This window comes from Arachis stenosperma, chromosome 7, assembly GCF_014773155.1.
Source record: "Arachis stenosperma cultivar V10309 chromosome 7, arast.V10309.gnm1.PFL2, whole genome shotgun sequence".
Taxonomy (NCBI): domain Eukaryota; kingdom Viridiplantae; phylum Streptophyta; class Magnoliopsida; order Fabales; family Fabaceae; genus Arachis; species Arachis stenosperma.
The window spans coordinates 61,409,610-61,429,990 of NC_080383.1; the positions used below are offsets into that span (position 1 = coordinate 61,409,610).

The 20,381-nt window shown below is 39.5% G+C and overlaps 2 protein-coding genes across 3 annotated transcripts; both read left to right on the forward strand.

The window, feature by feature from the left end:
* The first annotated feature begins 387 nt into the window (after positions 1 to 387).
* Positions 388 to 7,550, forward strand: LOC130940933 (serine/threonine protein phosphatase 2A 55 kDa regulatory subunit B beta isoform-like). Of its 2 annotated transcripts, none has more exons than XM_057869221.1 (14): positions 388 to 795; positions 1,912 to 2,015; positions 2,123 to 2,221; positions 2,313 to 2,432; positions 2,991 to 3,188; positions 3,675 to 3,766; positions 4,038 to 4,156; positions 5,174 to 5,297; positions 5,617 to 5,740; positions 6,157 to 6,225; positions 6,325 to 6,416; positions 6,504 to 6,581; positions 6,667 to 6,737; positions 6,838 to 7,550. In XM_057869221.1, the coding sequence occupies exons 1-14, from the start codon at positions 684 to 686 to the stop codon at positions 6,972 to 6,974; spliced, it is 1,539 nt and encodes a 512-aa protein (XP_057725204.1). In that variant the 5' UTR covers positions 388 to 683; the 3' UTR covers positions 6,975 to 7,550. The 2 variants fall into 2 exon arrangements, with proteins under 2 accessions (XP_057725204.1, XP_057725203.1); XM_057869220.1 differs by having other exon boundaries at positions 391 to 795; positions 2,991 to 3,191.
* An 11,017-nt stretch (positions 7,551 to 18,567) lies between these two features.
* LOC130940934 (uncharacterized) lies at positions 18,568 to 19,370 on the forward strand. Its single transcript, XM_057869223.1, has 2 exons — positions 18,568 to 18,825; positions 18,939 to 19,370. The coding sequence occupies exons 1-2, from the start codon at positions 18,644 to 18,646 to the stop codon at positions 19,123 to 19,125; spliced, it is 369 nt and encodes a 122-aa protein (XP_057725206.1). The 5' UTR covers positions 18,568 to 18,643; the 3' UTR covers positions 19,126 to 19,370.
* Positions 19,371 to 20,381: the final 1,011 nt, after the last annotated feature.

The following is a 20,381-nucleotide window of genomic DNA, read 5'->3' on the forward strand; positions in this document are numbered from 1 at the left end:
TTTAAAAATAACCTTATCTAAAAGTAAAAATATTCTTAAGCTCACACTACCTGACCTTATCTGCCATGAATAAAAAGACCGTCCATATTGGAATATATTCGGTACCACCACAATAACAGTCCAATCAAACTTGGTACTTCACCTCCTTGTGTTACAGACAAACAAGGGTATCACAAAGACATAGAAAAATTATACATTTACGTAAGTAAAAAACAAACAGAAACCTATTATTGAGAGAACTAATCCTAAAACTAAAAAAACACACAAGTGTGTGTGTCGATGTACTTTTGTGTTTTTGTTTTCTAGTGTTTTTCCCAAAGCCATAGAAGTAGAACCGTTTGCTCAGTCATTTTTATTTTATTTCCGAGTTGAGAAATTCCTATTTTGTCCTCCTAGAGAGAGAAAACATCAGGCATAGGTAATTGGAAGGTTGTAAGAGAGAGAAAGGAAATTTTGGTCTTTTTTGTGTGTTCCAATGGTTCAACTGGGAACCCAAAGCAGGGTTGTGAGAAGAAAGAAAAATTTAATCTTTTTCTGATGGGTTGTCCTGAGCCTATGATCTTGTGAGAACCCAGAAAGCGATCTTTGATGCGCTCATAGGATTGGCCGATTCAACCCCAAACGTCTTTGGTGGCCGTTGATTTCGTTATTTCATTGTTTTCCTTTTTTGTTCCCTCCGAGATATGAACGGTGGCGATGAGGTCGTCGCAGCTCCGGCGGGTCCACCGAACCCTCTGGAGTGGAAATTCTCGCAGGTTTTCGGCGAACGCACGGCCGGTGAAGAGGTTCAGGAAGGTAATTACAGCACCTTGTATTGTTGATTGGATAAAAAAAGGGACATTTTTTTTGGGGACCGAGGGGGGACTTGTCGGATCCAATTGATTTGTTGGGATTAGGGTTTGATTCCGATGTTTCGATCTGTTTTGGATCGTGTTCCGACACTCCCTTGTAGTTTAGGCTTCTGGGTCGTTGAGTAATGTTGGTTTTGACTAGTGGGTCATTGCTTTAATCATTGCCTGATTCGGGTCTTGATTGCTTTTCTCCTTTTGGTTGATTTTGTCAGTGTTTTCGTGCGCTTGTGTATGTGTGTGTGGGAAGGTAGTAGTGTGGAATGATATGCTTTGACCTGGATGTTTTTTGAGGTTTGTGTGTCTTTGCATTGTAAATTCACTTGATTGGATTGTGGGGAGTGTGAGACTGAGCTGATGATGACACTTGCCTCGTGTTTGTGGCAATTTGTGTTGTGTTTTCTAGCCCGTGCTTTGTGTTGCGAATAACAGCTTTTGTTGTTGCTAATTGGTCGCTGTATTTTCTCAATAATGTGTGAGCTTGTGTGAGTGTGTCATGTTTAAGATCTTGTTGTTATGTAGTTTGATTTGTGGCGTTGAAGATTGGCTGCTGTAATCCGTGGCATCGACAATGGAAAGCCATTTGGTTTGCAGCATAATTTGCTACCTATGAGTATAAGTAATGGTGGTGTCTCTTTGACTAGATATTCTTGGTTGAAAACTTAATTTTGTCAGCATTAGACAGGGAAAGTTGTCTTCCATTTCTCTCAATATGAAACAGCCTAGATGTGGAATTATCATTAAGTTATATGTACGTGTCGACAAATTTGGAACGTCGTCATGGATTTGTCGTGATACTCATATTTATGTTGTTGCGCGGTTACATAAATTTATAGTGTAGAATTGAGTGCTTTTGGTCTTGCCTTTCTCATGATAGCCCGATGTATTTACACGAAGTCACCGCTTATAATATGGGATTGTTTGCCTTCAATGGGACAAGAGAGTGAGATTTATCAAGGGAATGACTTGATATTGCAATACAGTGATTTATAAATCTGAAATGGTTTTCATTGCAGGATAATGTGAAGGTTTACTAATTATTTGCCCTATTTTATTTCCACAGTTGACATAATTTCTGCTATTGAATTTGACAAGTCTGGTGATCATCTTGCTACTGGTGATCGTGGTGGTCGAGTTGTTCTATTTGAGAGGACAGATACAAAAGATGTAAGCCTGGTTTCTGCCATCCCCCCCCCCCCCCTTCCCCCTTCTTTTCAAGAAGTTCCCATCTAAGCACTTTGTATTGGAATGTGTGTGTATGCTGAAACTTTCAGGCTGGTGGATCAAGAAGGGATCGGGAGAGGATGGACTATTCTATTAGTAGGCATCCTGAGTTCCGTTATAAAACAGAGTTTCAGAGTCATGAGCCCGAGGTAGTCACCCCTTGCCCATTAATATTGTACCGACTTCCTATCATTCAGAAGTTATGAGTGTCAATATTTACGATATACGGTCATTTTTCAGTTTGACTATCTCAAGAGCTTGGAAATAGAAGAGAAAATCAACAAAATCAGATGGTGCCAAACAGCTAATGGTGCCCTCTTCCTTCTTTCTACAAATGATAAAACCATAAAATTTTGGAAGGTATGAGTCAAATGCCGAGTTTGGTATTTTCACCAATTTGATACTGAATTGTGCTCAAGGTTGCATTTTTGTGGAATTAAGTTCGATTCCTGGTTTTTCATGCATAGACACTATGAGGCCTCTGCATTTGTATTCTGTAAATTATCAGTTAGCCAGATACATTTGCATGTAGTGGAGACTCTTAAGTATGCATGTACGGGTAGGCTTTTCATTTTCACCTGCATAAAATTGTGATGTCCTTTTGTACTACCATCTTTCATGCACTTTTGTGACGAGTCTTTTTTTGTTGTGTTTGTTAATACACCATATTTATTTTATTAAAATGCATTGGGATGATCAAATGTCATGATTAGTTGATATTGAAGGAGGCTGTGCCATGAACTAAATCCTAATGGAAAATGATGTTGATGAAATATTACCTTCCTTGAATATTTGGATATGTATGTATATGAAACTGAATGTGAGTGTCTTCAATTTTTTAAGTTTTCCTCCCTTATGAATATTGTGATTGATCCATCTGCTAGGTTCTTAATCTAAATATTTCTTATCTGAGAACAGGTTCAAGAAAAGAAAATCAAGAAAATTTCTGAGATGAATGTTGACCCTTCAAAAGCAATGGGAAATGGCAGTATTGGTAGTTCAAGTAGTTCTAGGGCATATCTTGCAAATGGAGGAGCTCCAGATAGATCACACAATAACCTAAGCAATGACTACTCATTTCCACCAGGAGGCATTCCATCACTAAAGTTACCTGTGGTAGTTGTATTTATCCCTTTCATGTGCAACTCATTTCCCAATGTTTGTATGTTGAGAATAAAATTTCCGGTTTTTGTTTTAATTATTGAAAAAACAATAAATTATAAGTAGACTAAAACAAAAGTGTCAAGGCCTAGCAATGGTTAGTTTTTCTTCATTAAATGGAATGCAGTTTGTGTTTGCATTACATTGAGTTTGAACAACTTAGCAGATATATGTTGAACTAACAAGCCCTGGCAGTAGTTCAACAAACATATTTCAATCTTGGTTGTCTTCATGGTGCTACTTAAGGTTGCTTAATGTAATTTAGCCTATGTCAACCCCAAATTTTTTCTATTCGAAAGGGAAATGGTCCTAACTTTTTCATTTTTAATGTTCAGTGTGTGTGGTGGGTGGGGTGGGGTTTTTTTGGGGGGAGGCTGACAGTGCTATAACTCACATGTTTGAGATTTCACAGTGCTAACTCACATGTTATAATATATGTAGGTAAGTAGCCAGGAGACGAGTTTATTGGCTCGGTGCCGCAGAGTATATGCCCATGCTCATGATTATCATATCAATTCTATTTCAAATAACAGGTGATCATAGTTTTCTTAGTTCACACTTCAAACCATATTTTGCTATCTCATCTGGTAAATTTTGGGCGAAAGTGAGAAACCTGAGGATTCATATTCTATTATTCTTAGAGTGGATATTATTGTCAACCTTGCTTTCATTATTTTTATTCTCATAATGTTTTGTTTTGAAATGTTTCCTGTTGGATTATTGATTCATGTCAACATGATTCTATTTGAACCTTTTGTTTTGCTTTCTTTCATGGTGATACTGTTATGCGATCCTATCTTCTAGTGATGGCGAAACTTTCATATCAGCCGATGATTTGCGTATAAATCTTTGGAATCTGGAAATTAGCAATCAAAGTTTTAATATTGTCGATGTAAAGCCTGCAAATATGGAGGATCTGACAGGTAACTTGGGGAACTTCTTATGCTATAAACTTTTCTCTGTTGATAACATGGTTATGCATGAGTAACTTCAACATATAAGTTTTAGTTGACTGATCAGTTTGTAATGGCCAGCCCCATAGTAGTAACTTTATTGGGTCTGAGCTATTCCAGCCTGGGAGATCTGTGTTCATCTCGGAACTCTCTATTTCTAAAATCACATTTTTCCCAAAGAAAATATCTTGTGGGGTCATATCTCCCTTTAGGTAGGCCCAAGCATGGAATAGTCCAAAATATGTAGTTACCATTTTTTTTTAACTTGCACTAGTTTGTTCGTTGTCAAAAGAATTTTAACAAATTTTTGGTGGCTGCAGGAGTTACATTTGTCTTTGAACTACTTTGCTTAGTCCATACCATGCAATTATTTACAAAAAAGATTGCTTACCGTGTTGAGTTTAGTTTGTAGTCACTATTTTATACTTCGATTCTATATTTTCCTTTCTTAACAATGAATCTAATTTTCAAAACATGTGATTTTTCCACAGCTACTTTGCTTAGACTTGCAGTTCAGATTATGTTTTGTCTCAAGTCTAAACTCCACCTGACTTAGTCCCTGCATGGGCCTACCTCAACTTGAGCTTGACTATATGTCTAGGTTGGGGTTAGAACTAATAAAGTTTAATCTTTTGGAAATCTCAAGCAAAATATGGGCTTAGTCAAATCTGGTTCGTGGAACCGATTTGTATTTGTAATTAGGCTATGTTTGGGAGTTCTAGAAATGTTGGAAGGGAATGTTCTTTAATGGAATGATGAAAGAAAGGTGAAAATTGGAGTGTACTGGATCGTGTCCTTCACATGTGTGGTGTGTTCAATAAGTATATGAAGGAGGGAAAGGAGAAAATGTATTTATAGGCAAGTGGGGAGGGACTTGGTGGGTTGAAGGTAGAATCGGCTTGTGTGTTGCATGCATTATTTGCAGGAGAGTATTTCCTATTTCTTCAGTCTTGGTTGAGCTTTGACCCCAGATATTTATGATTTCAGAGGTAATAACATCAGCAGAATTCCACCCTACACATTGTAATACGTTGGCATACAGCAGTTCAAAGGGTTCAATCCGCCTAGTTGACTTGCGGCAATCAGCATTATGTGATTCGCATACCAAATTGTAAGCTTTTGTTATATACTTTTGTGGTAATCTTCATGTTAATTTCTAAAAACCAAGTAAATAAGTAATAGTGTTTAATAAATGTCAAGACTGTAGGCTAAATAGCAGAAAGGTTTTTTCTCTCTATTTTTTCCTCTTTTTTTCTTGGCGTGGACAATCGAACTTCGCAAAAGATCTTCTTTTGCCCCCTTCTTTGTGTGGACACTTGAAATGTTGCTTATGAAGCAAAGAGTTTTTATGAAAATCTATTATACTAATGCAGTTGTGTATGCTTCCTTGTTCATTTAGATTCTAACAGGCAATATAATCTTTTGAACAGGTTTGAGGAACAGGAGGCCCCTGGGTCCAGATCATTTTTCACGGAGATTATTGCTTCTATCTCAGACATAAAATTTGGGAAGGATGGAAGATACATACTTAGCCGTGATTATATGACTCTAAAGGTTTGACGTTTTTACGTCAAAAAATTCATGTTTTCAGTTGTTGAAGCTTTCTAATATTTTGGGCTTTGGCAAATAGATCCTCCTTTCTAATATTTGAGGAGATAAAGTTGTCAAATTGAAAGTTGAGAACCACACCCTCTTTGCCAAGAGACTTTTTTTATGTATTTTTACTTATTTATAGATAGGGATGCTTTAAATTTTTGTTGAATTGAATTTTTTATTTTTTATTAGTTTGGGTTGCTTTGTTTAAATTGTACTTTTTTTACTTAGGTCTCTTCGTAACTTCAACATTCTTTGTGCTGTAGTCTAAACATATCAAATATCTCTCATTTTGTTTCTTTGGATGGTTTCTACGCTTTTGTGTTTATGATCACTCATTCTTTATCTTATTCACTCATCTTGACTTATTTAAACAGCTATGGGACATAAATATGGATTCAGGCCCGGTTGCAACTTTCCAGGTTCACGAGTATTTAAGACCTAAGGTTAGATTCCTGGGCTTTTATAGGTGAAGTTGATTCATGAATTTCTTTCCACTGCTTTGTTGTCTTATAATTGGCTATGCTTTTGTTTGAACATGCCAGCTTTGTGATCTATATGAAAATGATTCAATTTTTGACAAGTTCGAGTGTTGTCTGAGCGGTGACGGGTTGCGTATTGCTACTGGCTCTTACAGGTCTGTGGTAAAAAACTTGATATGTGGTTGAATTGTGATTGAAATTATTTATCCTGTTCCTTACTAATTTGATTCATTTGATGCCAGCAACTTATTCCGTGTGTTCGGTTGTGCCCTGGGAAGTGCCGAGGCTACAACTTTGGAAGCCAGTAAAAATCCAATGAGGTAATTTTTTATTGGAGATCTGATGTGAATCATGCTTTATTACTTAGGTATTGTGGAATTATTAATCACTCTTTCATTCCGCCAGACGACAAGTTCCAACCTCTACACCAAGGCAAAGATCCCTCGGAAACAGTATAACAAGAGTTGTAAGACGAGGTAAGTGTTCAACTCTATTTCCCTAGTCTAACCTGGAACAACATGTGAAATGTATTGTTTAACTGTTGCAATAATATTCGATACTTGCATTCTTGAACAGGTACAGAAGCCCCAGGTGTTGACGCGAATGGGAATTCTTTTGATTTCACAACAAAGTTGCTGCACTTGGCATGGCATCCGACTGAGAATTCAATCGCTTGCGCGGCCGCAAATAGCTTGTACATGTACTATGCGTAAAGGAAGACAAAACGATGAAAGAGGACATGACATGACGTGTATTTTGCATGGTTAAATTGCTGTGGAGAAGGCTGCTTCTTTTCCCTTGTTACCTTACCTACCAACCACACTGGGTTGGAGGCTATATTACATTAACAACTCTCACACACACTAGAAAAAAAAGTCAAAAGTGCCCTTCAGAGCCTGTTTTGGAAAATGATGCAGAAGTGGCTGTTTCTGAATTCCCCAGGGGTAGGCACAGACCTTATTTTTGTTCTCCTTCCAACCCTAATATTCTTTTCTCCCCCTTTATTTCTCTGTATCTTCTTCTGAAAGAGAAGGTGCAAATCAATGTTTCAAATTGTGTTATGGCTTGCAAGTGAAGAAGAAAAATGTCATTGTAGCTCTCCTGCAACAGATACTAAAGGATGTTCAATATCTGCCATTAGGATCAAGATTGAAAAAAAAATGTAGCTTTTCTTTTCTTTTCTTTTCTTTTTTTCCTTTTGCCCAGATCTCTCTGTGGAATGGAGCAGTTGAAACCTGCAGTGCATCATTTTTTCATTGATTATTTTTGTGCTGGAATTTAATTTGACATGTCTGTCCTAAAGTCTTTAATTTTTACTGTAACGGTGGTTAGTTTATGTGCAAGTAATAATTTTAGGTTGCAAAGTAGCATAAACTGGTGGTTCTCTCAGACATGCATTTATTTAGTGTTTAAAGAACGATTTTATGTTTGTGTCAAATTTTGCAATTGCGATTTTATATGAAAAAGGCAACAATTTTGAAGCGTGTTCTTTTCAAACTATGGATGCTAGAATTATAAACTCCTAGATGTTTCAAATACATGAGTTATAAATTATAATGGAGGTGTTACGGTGGGTAACCGGAGATGGTATTGGACGGATGGCGTTAACTGGCCCAAGTGTGTGGAGGAGGGAGTTTCCGTCTGAGTATGTAGCTCGGGAGATTCCATCCGACTTGTGCTCACAAGTGAATGGGGGGTGGTACCTGCAAAGACACTCCGATGCCTAAGTTAGCAAGGGTGTGAGCAGGTCTAGAGAGTATTGGGCTTAGAAATACCTGAGGAGTGTCAGTGTACTTATAGTGGTGAGCCAATAACCACCGTTGAAGTAGTGCCGTATCTTTAGGATGTTAACCGTCCCATTATCTTAGGGAGGTTAAGATATGGCTTAAGAGAGATTTTAGGGGCGGTTACTCATTTGAATGAGTGCTTATCTGCCAGCTAATCTCATGTCCGACTTCTTTAGAGTAAGTCGTGATGAACACCGACTTCTTATGTGAAGGTCGGTGCTTAGCTAGGCTTAATCTATTGGATTAGGCCTTTTAATTGGACCTGGGCCCTTAACATTGGGCCAGGGTATGAACAGTGCCCCTACTTGAGCCCAAGATCTTTTTAAGGCTTGGGTTCAAGTATTTAACTCGGGTTTGTAGCCGACTTTCACGGGTTTCGAAACCGACGTGATTTTCGCGACCTTTTGTTTCTGACAGTTACGTCAATTCAAGCGTCGTGTCCGTTGGGGAAGCATTTAGGGATTGAGGGCTTTGGTAACGGTGCAATCTCATTAATGACTGCCTCGCTTTTACCATTATGCCCCTTAGTATGTTTATAAATACTTTCCCTCTCTTTCTTTCTTCCGTTTCTGCAATCTTTCAAACTTCTTCTCTCCTTGTTCGTGCTGTATTCCTGTGCTTGAAGATTTCTGCTTTTCCCAACCTTCATTTCTCGGATAAAGGTTAGTGTTCACTTTTTCATGTCATGCCTTATGTTTGCATGCTTTGGTTTTTGTGGGTGGATAGGTTGGCCTGTAGGTTTCGGTTTCGCATCCCTCCCCTTTAGGGGCCGTATTTTTTGATTTTCTTTTTTCTTTTTTTTTGTAGGTTTCTGTCATCTTTCATTAAGTAAAGAAAAATGGCCTCTGTAGATGTTCTTTCTCAGTGGGTTGATGACACTGTCCTTGGGGAGGAACCCTTGGTCGATGCTGAGTTTATCACTCACCTTCGTACTCATCACCGGCTTTGTACTTCGGAGGAGGACGAGCCAAAATATGAGTTGATAGTCCCGGGTCCGGAAGACCGGGTTTGTTTTGGGAGGGCCGATGAGACGGCTCCTCATTTTTTCTTTATGTATGAATGTATGATCACCCGCTTGGGTGTTTTTCTTCCCTTTTCTGATTTTGAAATATCTGTCCTGCACCACTGTCGAGTTGCACCTACCCAACTTCACCCTAATTCTTGGGGTTTTCTGAAAATCTATCAGTTTGTTAGCCACGCCTTGGACTTTCCGACCTCTTTGAGGATTTTCTTTTATCTCTTTCATATGACTAAGCCCTTTAGTGGGCTAAATAACAAACAACAATGGGTGTCCTTCTGAGCCATACAAGGTCAGAGAATTTTCACCCTTTTTGACGAATCTTTTCACGATTTCAAAAATTATTTCTTCAAAGTGCAAGCTGTAGAGGGTCACCACCCCTTTTTTCTGGATGAGCATTCCTCCCCTCGCTTTCCCCTTTATTGGTTGGCGGCCTCCCCTTGTGAGAAGTATGGTCTAGATGACCTTGACGAGGTGGAGGCGGCTATTGTGGGGTTTTTCCGAGAAGCGTGGGGGCAGGCCCCGTATTTAGATATGAGGAAATTTCTCCAGGGGACGCCGACTTTTATTCGGTCACAACTAGGTAGTGCGTGCATCCCTCATTTCCGACTTGTTTTTGCCGGTTTTAAGTTTTACCGACTTGTAACCTTTGCTAGTTGTTTCTTTTGCAGATATGGCAAGGAAGAATGCTCAGGAATCTTACCAACGAGTTCAGGAGGCTAAGGCAAAGTCCCGAGCCAGGTCGGGTGGTGCCAGGGCGATCGCCTCTCCTCCTCCTCCTCCTCCTCCTCCTCCTAAGAATGTGGGTACTCCCTCTCAGCCCATTATAATTTCCTCTTCAACTTTGTCCCGGCCACTCCCTTCTGCCCAACTTCTTCCCGAGCCAGAGAAGAAGAAGCGCAAGACTTCAGAGTCTGGCTCTTCTTTTGATGGTGGGGTTAAGGCGGATGCTCTTACATTCGTCCGAAAGAACATCTATCCTTTTATAAGTATGGATGATGTTTCTGTTCGAAACCACCTTACCACCATGGCCGAGGAGAGTTTTAGGGCAGCAGGTGTTTGCGGCAAACTTTTAGATCTTTTTGAGAAGACTCCCCTCAGCTCTTTGGGGGTAACCTCGAAGGTTGAGGAGTTGGAGGGGAGGCTTCTTGCTTTCCAAGATCAAGAGAGGGAGTTAAAGGAGGAGGTGGCCAAGTTGAGGGGGGAGAGGGATAGCCTTCGGGAGAAGGAGAGTAAGCTGCGGGCCCAATGTACTATGGAGGCAAATTTAAGGAAGACAGCACAGGGTAGTTACCAAAGTTTATTTCAGGATCTTGTGGCTGTGAGGAAGGATTTGCTGAATTCTCGGAACGCATACGCCGAGTTGGAGGACTCTATCGCTGATGGTGCCGAGGAGTCTTGGAGAATTTTCCTGGAACAAGTCAGAGTTATCGCTCCCGACTTGGACCTTTCTCCTTTACATCCTGATAAGGTCGTCATTGACGGTGCTATCGTGGATCCTCCTGCCTCTGGTGGTGATGATTCATCTACTCCTCTGCAGAAGTAAATTATTTTTTTATGGCTATATGGGGGCTCGGCCTGTGAGTCTCCCCTTTTTTAAACTTATTTACATGTTGTTTGGTGATGTTTGAACAATCTTTTCTGGCCTTTTAAGGCCGTTAACAAAATATTTTGGCACGTGCCCTTTTTGACTAAGGGTTTAGATTAACAAAAATAAATACCCTTTTTTGGATAAGGGTTTAAGTTACCTTGTGCGTGTATGCTTTTCTAATTTTCTGAATTCCCTTTGACTTTTTCTTGAAAACCTTTTGACTTGTTTGTCTTTCGGAGTTTTTCGTTTAAGGACTTTTTGGGACATCCTTAAAACTTCTTCCTAGGTTTTCATATCTCTTTTTGTTATTCCTCATACTCAACTTTGTTTTAGCGAGTTCCTATGACTTAGGTTATTTTTGCGATGCGTTTTTCTTCTACTCGGTTCTACGCTCCGATTTGGGGATCGGTGTGTTTCCGAGCTTTCCTACTCGGAATATTGTTCCGACTTATGAGTCGGATTTGTTTCCGAGTTTTTACGATCGACTCATATAACCTCTTTACACCGACTTGTACCTCGTCGTTTTATCCTGACGACCATCTAGGTCGGTTCATAGGATTTTCACGCTTTGTCGAGCTTAAGTCGGCGCGTTTCGTAGAAAGACTTAGAAAAATAAAGAAGGATATTATAAGAGATATTGTGAATGAAAAAGATCTTTATTAATTGGGGAGGTACCTTCTTTTGCTACTAAGGGTCTTGATAGCCTATTTTTCCCTTAGTCTCTACTATGATGCCTCGTTAAAAACCCTTCTCCAGAAAAAACCCTTTTGGGAAAAAATCATGAAGTTGGGAAAAGAGTACATCAGGGAGTAGAGTTCGCTTTTAACTGTAGTACCTTTTCATGTTACAAGCATGCCACGACCTTGGTAACTCAGTGCCGTTCAGGTCGGTTACTTTATAATAACCTTTTCCTAAAACTTCATTGACTTTGTATGGTCCCTTCCAATTTGCGGCGAGCTTTCCTTCTCCCGATTTGTTGACTCTGATGTCGTTTCTGATTAAGACCAAATCATCTGGAGCAAATGTTCTTCGAATGACTTTTTTGTTGTACCTTGTAGTCATCCTTTGCTTCAACGCAGCTTCTCTTATCTGGGCACCTTCTCGGACTTCGGGGAGCAAGTCGAGCTCTTCTTTGTGTCCCTGTATATTTCCGACCTCGTCGTGGAGAATTACCCTTGGGCTTTGCTCATTGATTTCTATTGGAATCATGGCTTCCACGCCATAGACTAGTCGGAAAGGTGTTTCTCCCGTGGCGGATTGGGGTGTTGTCCTGTAGGCCCATAGCACTTGAGGGAGCTCTTCAACCCAAGCCCCTTTTGCTTCTTGTAATCTCTTCTTTAGTCCTGCCAGTATGATTTTGTTGGCTGCCTCGGCTTGCCCATTGGCTTGTGGGTGCTCTACCGAGGTGAACTGATGTTTGATTTTCATACTGGCTACTAAGCTTCTGAAGGTAGCGTCGGTGAATTGGGTTCCATTATCCGTAGTAATGGAATAAGGTATCCCATATCTTGTGATGATATTTTTGTGGAGGAACCTGCGACTTCTTTGAGCGGTGATAGTGGCTAATGGTTCTGCTTCTATCCACTTTGTGAAGTAATCTATTCCCACGATCAAGTATTTGACTTGTCCTGGCGCTTGGGGAAAAGGACCTAACAAATCCATTCCCCATTTTGCAAAAGGCCATGGAGAAGTGATACTAATGAGCTCTTCTGGTGGAGCCACGTGGAAATTTGCATGCATCTGACACGGTTGACATTTTTTCACAAATTCTGTGGCATCTTTCTGCAAGGTCGGCCAGTAGAATCCAGCTCGAATTACTTTTCTGGCTAGTGACCTTGCTCCGAGATGATTTCCGCAGATCCCGCTATGTACTTCCTCCAACACCTCGGTGGTTCTTGAGGTCGGTACGCATTTTAACAATGGTGTCGATATCCCTCTTCGGTAAAGGACATTTTTCACCAAAGTGTAATGCTGTGCTTCCCTTCGGATTCTTTTGGTTTCCTTTTCCTCCTTAGGGAGGATATCGAATTTCAGATATTCGACTAAGGGATTCATCCATCCGAGGTTCAAACCGACTACTTCAAGTACCTCTTGCTTATCTTTTGTTACTGAGGGTTCCTGGAGGGTTTCTTGGATCAGGCTTCTATTGTTCCCTCCTGGTTTGATGCTTGCTAACTTGGATAGGGCATCTGCTCTGCTGTTCAGATCCCGAGTTATGTGTTTTACCTCGGTTTCTGCAAAGCGTCTAAGGTGCTCCAAAATTTTTTTCAAGTACCTCTTCATATTAGGGTCCTTTGCCTGATATTCTCCGCTTATTTGGGAGGTCACCACTTGGGAGTCGCTGTATATCATCACCTTTGTAGCACCGACTTCTTCTGCTAATTTTAGCCCAGCAATCAAGGCTTCGTATTCTGCCTGATTATTTGAGGCTGGGAATTCAAATTTTAGAGAAACCTCAATCTGGGTTCCTCTTTCATCTACCAATATTATGCCTGCGCCGCTTCCTGTTTTGTTGGAGGATCCGTCTACATAGAGTTCCCATGTAGTCGGCTTTTCCTCTTGGTCCCCTGCGTATTCTGCTATGAAATCGGCGAGGCATTGAGCTTTAATTGCTGTCCGAGTTTCATATCTCAAATCGAATTCGGAGAGCTCTATTGCCCATTGAACCATTCTCCCTGCAACATCCGTCTTTTGGAGGATTTGCTTCATGGGTTGGTTTGTGCGGACTCTTATTGTATGAGCCTGAAAGTAAGGTCGTAGCCTCCGTGAGGCTATCACTAAGGAGTAGGCAAACTTTTCTAATTTGTGATACCTTAGTTCAGGGCCTTGTAAGACCTTACTGATAAAGTAGACCGGGTGTTGTCCGACCTCATCTTCTTTTATCAGAGCTGACGAGACAGCCCTGTTTGCCACTGATAGGTATAGAATGAGGTCTTTCCCCGGTATTGGTCGGGTTAGAATAGGAGGTTGGCTTAAAAACTTTTTGAACTCCTGGAATGCCTCCTCGCATTCAGGAGTCCATTCGAACTGGCATCCCTTTCTTAATAAGGAGAACAATGGAAGGGATTTTAGTGCCGATCCTGCCAAGAATCTGGAGAGGGCTGCAAGTCGGCCATTTAGCTGCTGGACTTCTCTCAAACAAGTCGGACTTTTCATTTCTAGGATGGCTCTACATTTATCGGGATTGGCCTCAATCCCTCTTTGTGTTAGCATAAATCCTAGAAATTTTCCTGCCTCCACCGCGAAGGCGCATTTTGCCGGATTTAGTCTCATCCCATGCAGCCTTATGGTGTCAAAGACTTGTGAGAGGTCGGATAAGAGATCGACTTCTTTCTTGGTTTTTACTAGCATGTCGTCGACGTATACTTCCATCAGGGTCCCCAGGTGAGAGGAAAACACTTTATTCATCAACCTTTGATATGTGGCTCCTGCATTCTTTAATCCGAATGGCATGACCACGTAGCAGTAGTTAGCTCGGGGTGTGATGAATGATGTTTTCTCCTGGTCGGGCTCGTACATCGGAATTTGATTATATCCCGAGTATGCATCCATGAATGACAAGTATTGGTACCCCGAGCTGGAATCCACTAGGGTATCAATACTTGGTAGGGGATAAGGGTCCTTAGGACATGCCTTATTTAGGTCGGTATAGTCGACGCACATTCTCCATTTACCATTCTGTTTTTTGACTAGCACTACATTGGCTAGCCATGTTGGGTACTTGACCTCTCTAATAAAGCTGGCTTCCAGGAGCGCCTGTACTTGCTCTTCTACTATTAGGGCTCGTTCTGGGCCGAGCTTGCGTCTTCTTTGTTGTACAGGTCGGGATCCTGGATAAACCGAGAGCTTGTGGGACATGAGCTCGGGGTCAATCCCAGGCATGTCGGAGGCCTTCCAGGCGAAGAGGTCGGAATTATCTCTTAGGAGCTTAGTCGACCCTTGTTTTAGAGTTTCCCCTAGGTTGGCTCCTATATGAGTGTTTTTTCCTTCCTCTTCACCAACCTGTATCTCCTCGGTTTTTCCTCCCGGTTGTGGTCGCAGCTCTTCTCTGGCCTTTGCACCGCCGAGCTCTACTGTGTTAACTTCTCTGCCTTTTCCCCTTAGGTTTAGGCTTTCATTGTAGCACTTCCTTGCTAGCTTTTGATCTCCCCTTACCGTTGCTATTCCCGCTGAGGTCGGGAATTTCATGCAGAGGTGAAGGGTAGATACCACTGCTCCGAGCCGATTTAGGGTAGTTCTGCCGATTAAGGCGTTATATGCTGACCCCACATCGATGACTATGAAGTCTATATTCAGAGTTTTTGATTTTTCCCCTTTTCCAAAAGTAGTGTGAAGGGGTAAAAATCCCAGTGGTTTTATCGGCGTGTCCCCTAATCCATATAGGGTGTCGGGGTAGGCTCTTAATTCTTTCTCATCTAACCCTAGCTTGTCGAAAGCAGGCTTGAAGAGAATGTCCGCCGAGCTTCCTTGGTCTACTAGGGTTCTGTGGAGATGGGCATTTGCTAGGATCATAGTTATTACCACTGGATCATCGTGTCCAGGGATTATTCCTTGCCCATCTTCTTTTGTGAATGAAATGGTAGGAAGGTCGGGTGACTCTTCCCCGACCTGGTAGACTCTTTTGAGATGTCTTTTGCGAGAAGATTTGGTGAGTCCCCCTCCCGCAAATCCTCCTGAGATCATATGGATATGTCTCTCTGGGGTCTGCGGTGGTGGGTTTCTTCTATCCATATCATCTCGCTTTCTTTTTCCGTGACTGTCCGACCTTTCTATGAGATATCTATCAAGCCGACCTTCTCTAGCCAGCTTTTCTATCACATTCTTGAGGTCGTAACAGTCGTTAGTGGAGTGACCATATATTTTATGGTACTCGCAATAGTCGCTGCGGCTCCCCCCTTTTTTATTTTTAATGGGTCTAGGGGGTGGCAGTCTTTCAGTGTTGCAAATCTCTCTGTATACGTCCACTATAGAAACCTTCAGAGGAGTATAAGAGTGATATTTTCTTGGCCTTTCGAGACTGAGCTCTTCTCTTTTCTTGGTTTCCCTTTCCCTCTCTTTTGTTGAGGGAGGGGGCCCAGGTCGTCCACTCAGGTCTCTTAGTTTGGCGTTTTCCTCCATGTTGATGTACTTTTCAGCTCTCTCTTGTACATCACTTAGAGAAATGGGGTGTCTTTTAGATATGAACTGTGAGAAGGGACCTTCTCTGAGCCCATTGACTAGCCCCATTATGACTGCCTCTGTGGGCAGGTCCTGGATCTCCAAACATGCTTTGTTGAATCTTTCCATATAGGCTCGTAAAGATTCTCCGACCTCCTGTTTTACTCCCAGGGGGCTCGGTGCATGCTTCACCTTGTCTTTTTGAATTGAGAACCTCATCAAAAACTTCCTTGAGAGGTCTTCAAAACTGGTGATCGATCTTGGGGGAAGGCTGTCGAACCACTTCATCGCTGCTTTCGATAAGGTGGTCGGAAAAGCCTTGCATCGAGTAGCGTCGGAAGCATCAGCTAGGTACATCCGACTTTTGAAGTTGTTTAGGTGATGCTTTGGATCCGTGGTTCCATCGTAGAGGTCCATATCAGGGCTTTTGAAGTTTCTCGGAACTTTTGCCCTCATTATGTCCTCGCTAAAAGGATCTTCTTCACCTAAGAGTGACTCTTCTTGTTCGTCGCGGGAGTTGTGGTTCTTGAGGGAAGATTCCAGCTTTGAGAGTTTCCTTTCTAACTCTTTTCGCCGTTCCATCTCCTCTTTTAGATACCTCTCCGTTTCCTTTTGTCGCTCCCGCTCATGTTCTAACTGCTCCAGGCGGCTGTGGACTAACCCCATTAGTTCAGTTATGTGGGATGGTCCGCCTTTTTCTGATTCCCGCTCGTCTGAGGGGTTTGCCTTCGGGTTTTTTTACCCCGGAGGTGCCCTCTCTTTGCTGATCGTTAACTTCTTGGTGGAGGGTTAAGTCCACATTGTTATTACCTGCGTTCAGATTCTCTTCTTCGGAATCTGTTTCCGCATGGCCTTCTTCGTGGGATCTATCCGCCATCAATGGATGATCTCTCGGGTCCCCGGCAACGGCGCCAATGTTACGGTGGGTAACCGGAGATGGTATTGGACGGATGGCGTTAACTGGCCCAAGTGTGTGGAGGAGGGAGTTTCCGTCTGAGTATGCAGCTCGGGAGATTCCATCCGACTTGTGCTCACAAGTGAATGGGGGGTGGTACCTGCAAAGACACTCCGATGCCTAAGTTAGCAAGGGTGTGAGCAGGTCTAGAGAGTATTGGGCTTAGAAATACCTGAGGAGTGTCAGTGTACTTATAGTGGTGAGCCAATAACTACCGTTGAAGTAGTGCCGTATCTTTAGGATGTTAACCGTCCCATTATCTTAGGGAGGTTAAGATATGGCTTAAGAGAGATTTTAGGGGCGGTTACTCATTTGAATGAGTGCTTATCTCCCAGCTAATCTCATGTCCGACTTCTTTAGAGTAAGTCGTGATGAATACCGACTTCTTATGTGAAGGTCGGTGCTTAGCTAGGCTTAATCTATTGGATTAGGCCTTTTAATTGGACCTGGACCCTTAACATTGGGCCAGGATATGAACAGGAGGTAAATATCAAATCAGTACCCAAAAAATTTAATAGTACTTAAAAGATGTTATTGACAAAATGGTCTCCGAATAATTTTTAAATTTAACAAATGTGACCATTTGTCGTTTGATTTTGTTTAACAAATTTGATAAAATTCTTAATTTACTCTTGGTCGCAAATCCTAATCCCATCCTTTCCCAACACCTAATTTACCTTTTGATAAACTCTGAGTCGGCAAACAATTGATTAGATATCTTTAGAATCTATTCTTTTATAATATCTTTAGAATCTATTCTTTTATATATATATATATATATATATATATATATATAACCAATTGATTGAAAAATCTTTTTAATTGACTGTATTGACAACAAATATGCATTTTTGATTGTTTGCGCCTTCAAACGGATCAAACATATAGTTTATTATATAATTTTTTTTTCAAATAATTCATGTTGTTTCTTCTTCTTTTTTCAATAACAGTTCAATTCAAAAGAATAATAAAGATTGAATCTTAATTTTACAATATAATACTTAAGTTTGAAAATTCAAATTAATTGAAGTAGTTCTTACTTCTTACATCGAACTCATGATCATATTCATAAAACATATCAAACTATAATTAAAGTCTACATTGATAAATGTTCTATTTCTTTACGGTTTCAAATTGTTGATAACAAAGATTAAATGAATGGTGAATAATAAAATAATAATTTATAAAATAAAGAGTATATTTTAAAATTAAATAATATATGAAAGACTAATTAATAAATAAAATAAAAAAAGTTATTTGGTAATTATTTAAATACTTAAAAAATATTTTTTATTATTAAAACCATTTAATAGTTTAAATGTTTAGAAACTATCTATCTTTTGTCGAATAAAAATGCTATTCGTATATTAAAATCAACCATTAAAATTAGCCATCAATATATTTGTGTATGAATACATGTGTGATTTAATTTATTTTTAATGTATATTTATATTCTAACATGTATTTTATACTAGTAGCTAGTTTTGAGATACATGTAACATAGTGGTTTGCCAAAAGATTTAGATAAACCTCCAAATCCTTAATAAAACTGTCTTGGTCTTGGTAAAAAGGGTAATCCACTAATCCTTGAACACTGAGTTGGTCATCTGTTAGCGGTAGAAACGGTAACCAAAGTAACTGAATTCAACATCTTCACTAAGATTGTGAAATTATGAGTTATTCTTGTTTGAACAATTCTCTTACTAATTGAGGTGCCATATGGCAGCATGTCCTTATATATATATATATATATATATATATATATATATATAAGTATAGGTTGAGTATGATCCAATAATTGAAATAGAGCCTCCATTTAGAATGTCCACATGATTATTATGATAAATGTTGCACCTTTAGTTTAGATCATATTCATGGCATCAAGGATTCCTGAGTTGCAATCAAAGGTGACACAAGCCTCTCAAGTTGTTGCTAAGAATGGAGGTTCCTACTACAAGCTATTGTTGGAACAGAACAGACACTATATCCAAGAGCCTCCCACCATTGAAAAGTGCCAATCATTGGCTAAACAATTGTTTTATACTCGCCTTGCAAGGTTCTTGATCAATTCAATTCCCTCTAAATTGTTGATAAATTTACATAAGAGAATAACAAAAAATAAAGAATGTTGAGATCCATAACAATATAATTGCTCCTTGATTTCTGCAGCATCCCTCTTCGGTACAATTCATTCTTGAAGGATCTGGATTATGTAAAGAACATAGTGAAGAACAGACATGATCTAAACATAGAAGATGTTGGCATTGGTGCTTTGTTTGGACTAGAGTGTTTTGCATGGTTCTGGGGGGGTGAGATTGTTGGTAGAGGATTCACATTCACTGGCTACTATGTTTAACTATTTCAATCATTACTCATTCATCTATTGAGATTGCTAGTGAGATCATTTTCATCATCAAGTTTTATACCATCTCTTTTGATTGATTCATCAGATATTTTGATGATGTTGCTTCAAGGCTATTTTTAAATCATCATGAACTAGCTTTTCTCCTTTGCTTGTTTGGTACGGATGCTAGTGGCATTTTCGGGAATTCACTACCCATGATCTTAAACTAAAAGAGGATGGAATATAATGAAAATTTGATAAGCTTAAGGAAAAATGGAACATTATTATTTTTGTCTTCAAATTTTAGTTAAGTTTCAATTTCATCTCTAATGTATAAAATATTCTATTTTTGTTTTAAATATTTTATTTTGTGTTATTTTTATTGTTTGATCACAATCAAAATTTGTTTTTTTTTAACACTATTTTTTCTATTATTATCTTTTTTTCTTACTCTTCAACTATTTTTCGCTCAAATTACTACAATTATCATTGTTATGACCACTGCAATTATAAATTTTATCGTTGACAGAAGGAAATTATAATAAAAATATGTATTTTTGAAAGAAAAATTTAGTTTTGAACAAAAATTAAAATAAAACAAAATAAAATATTTAAAATAAAATTAAAATAGAATATTTTAAACGTTATGAATTTAATCAAAATTTTAGAGACTAAAATAATATTTTTTCTCTTGAAATAATTATTAAGCATCTTGAGATGAGTTTGTTACAAAATATATTATAGGTGCTGTAGATTTCTACAGCGGTCCCATTTTCATTTAAGATGCATGATGAGATTGAGATGTACAAGTTAGCCTAATGGAGACTTTAAAAAAAAAAAAACAGAATCACATTCTCATTTAAGTTGCACCTCTTCTTTAGTTAGTTAAAAAGAACCAAGAATATATATATACATATGTATGTACATAGGTGGAAATGCAAAATAGTACAAGATATTGGAAAAGAATATGTACTCTCTTTACCCTCAATGGAAGTGTGTATGTAGAGGTCACTTTCAAGCGATTGAGATCTTATATTCTATATGTGAAACATGTTTGTTAGGCTTGTTTGTTGTTTATTTCCACCTCAATATATAAGTAATCACTTGCAAACAAACACCACATGCATGTGTGTGTGTACACTTCATGTGCAAAAACCAAAAAGTGCTTAATTTCATATGCGGCTGTGACCAAATCCAATGGTTTTGATCATGTCCTTGTGTAGCCGCCAACTACTCAAGATTTTTTCATGGCCTCTCAAACAATGCAA

Coding starts and splice junctions, on each gene's coding strand:
- LOC130940933 (XM_057869220.1), top strand. CDS start 684: ATGAACGGTGGCGATGAGGTCGTCGCAGCTCCGGCGGGTCCACCGAAC. Junction 2,016..2,122: donor AGAGGACAGATACAAAAGAT/GTAAGCCTGGTT, acceptor TGAAACTTTCAG/GCTGGTGGATCAAGAAGGGA. Junction 6,738..6,837: donor AACAAGAGTTGTAAGACGAG/GTAAGTGTTCAA, acceptor ATTCTTGAACAG/GTACAGAAGCCCCAGGTGTT.
- LOC130940934 (XM_057869223.1), top strand. CDS start 18,644: ATGGCATCAAGGATTCCTGAGTTGCAATCAAAGGTGACACAAGCCTCT. Junction 18,826..18,938: donor TTTTATACTCGCCTTGCAAG/GTTCTTGATCAA, acceptor TGATTTCTGCAG/CATCCCTCTTCGGTACAATT.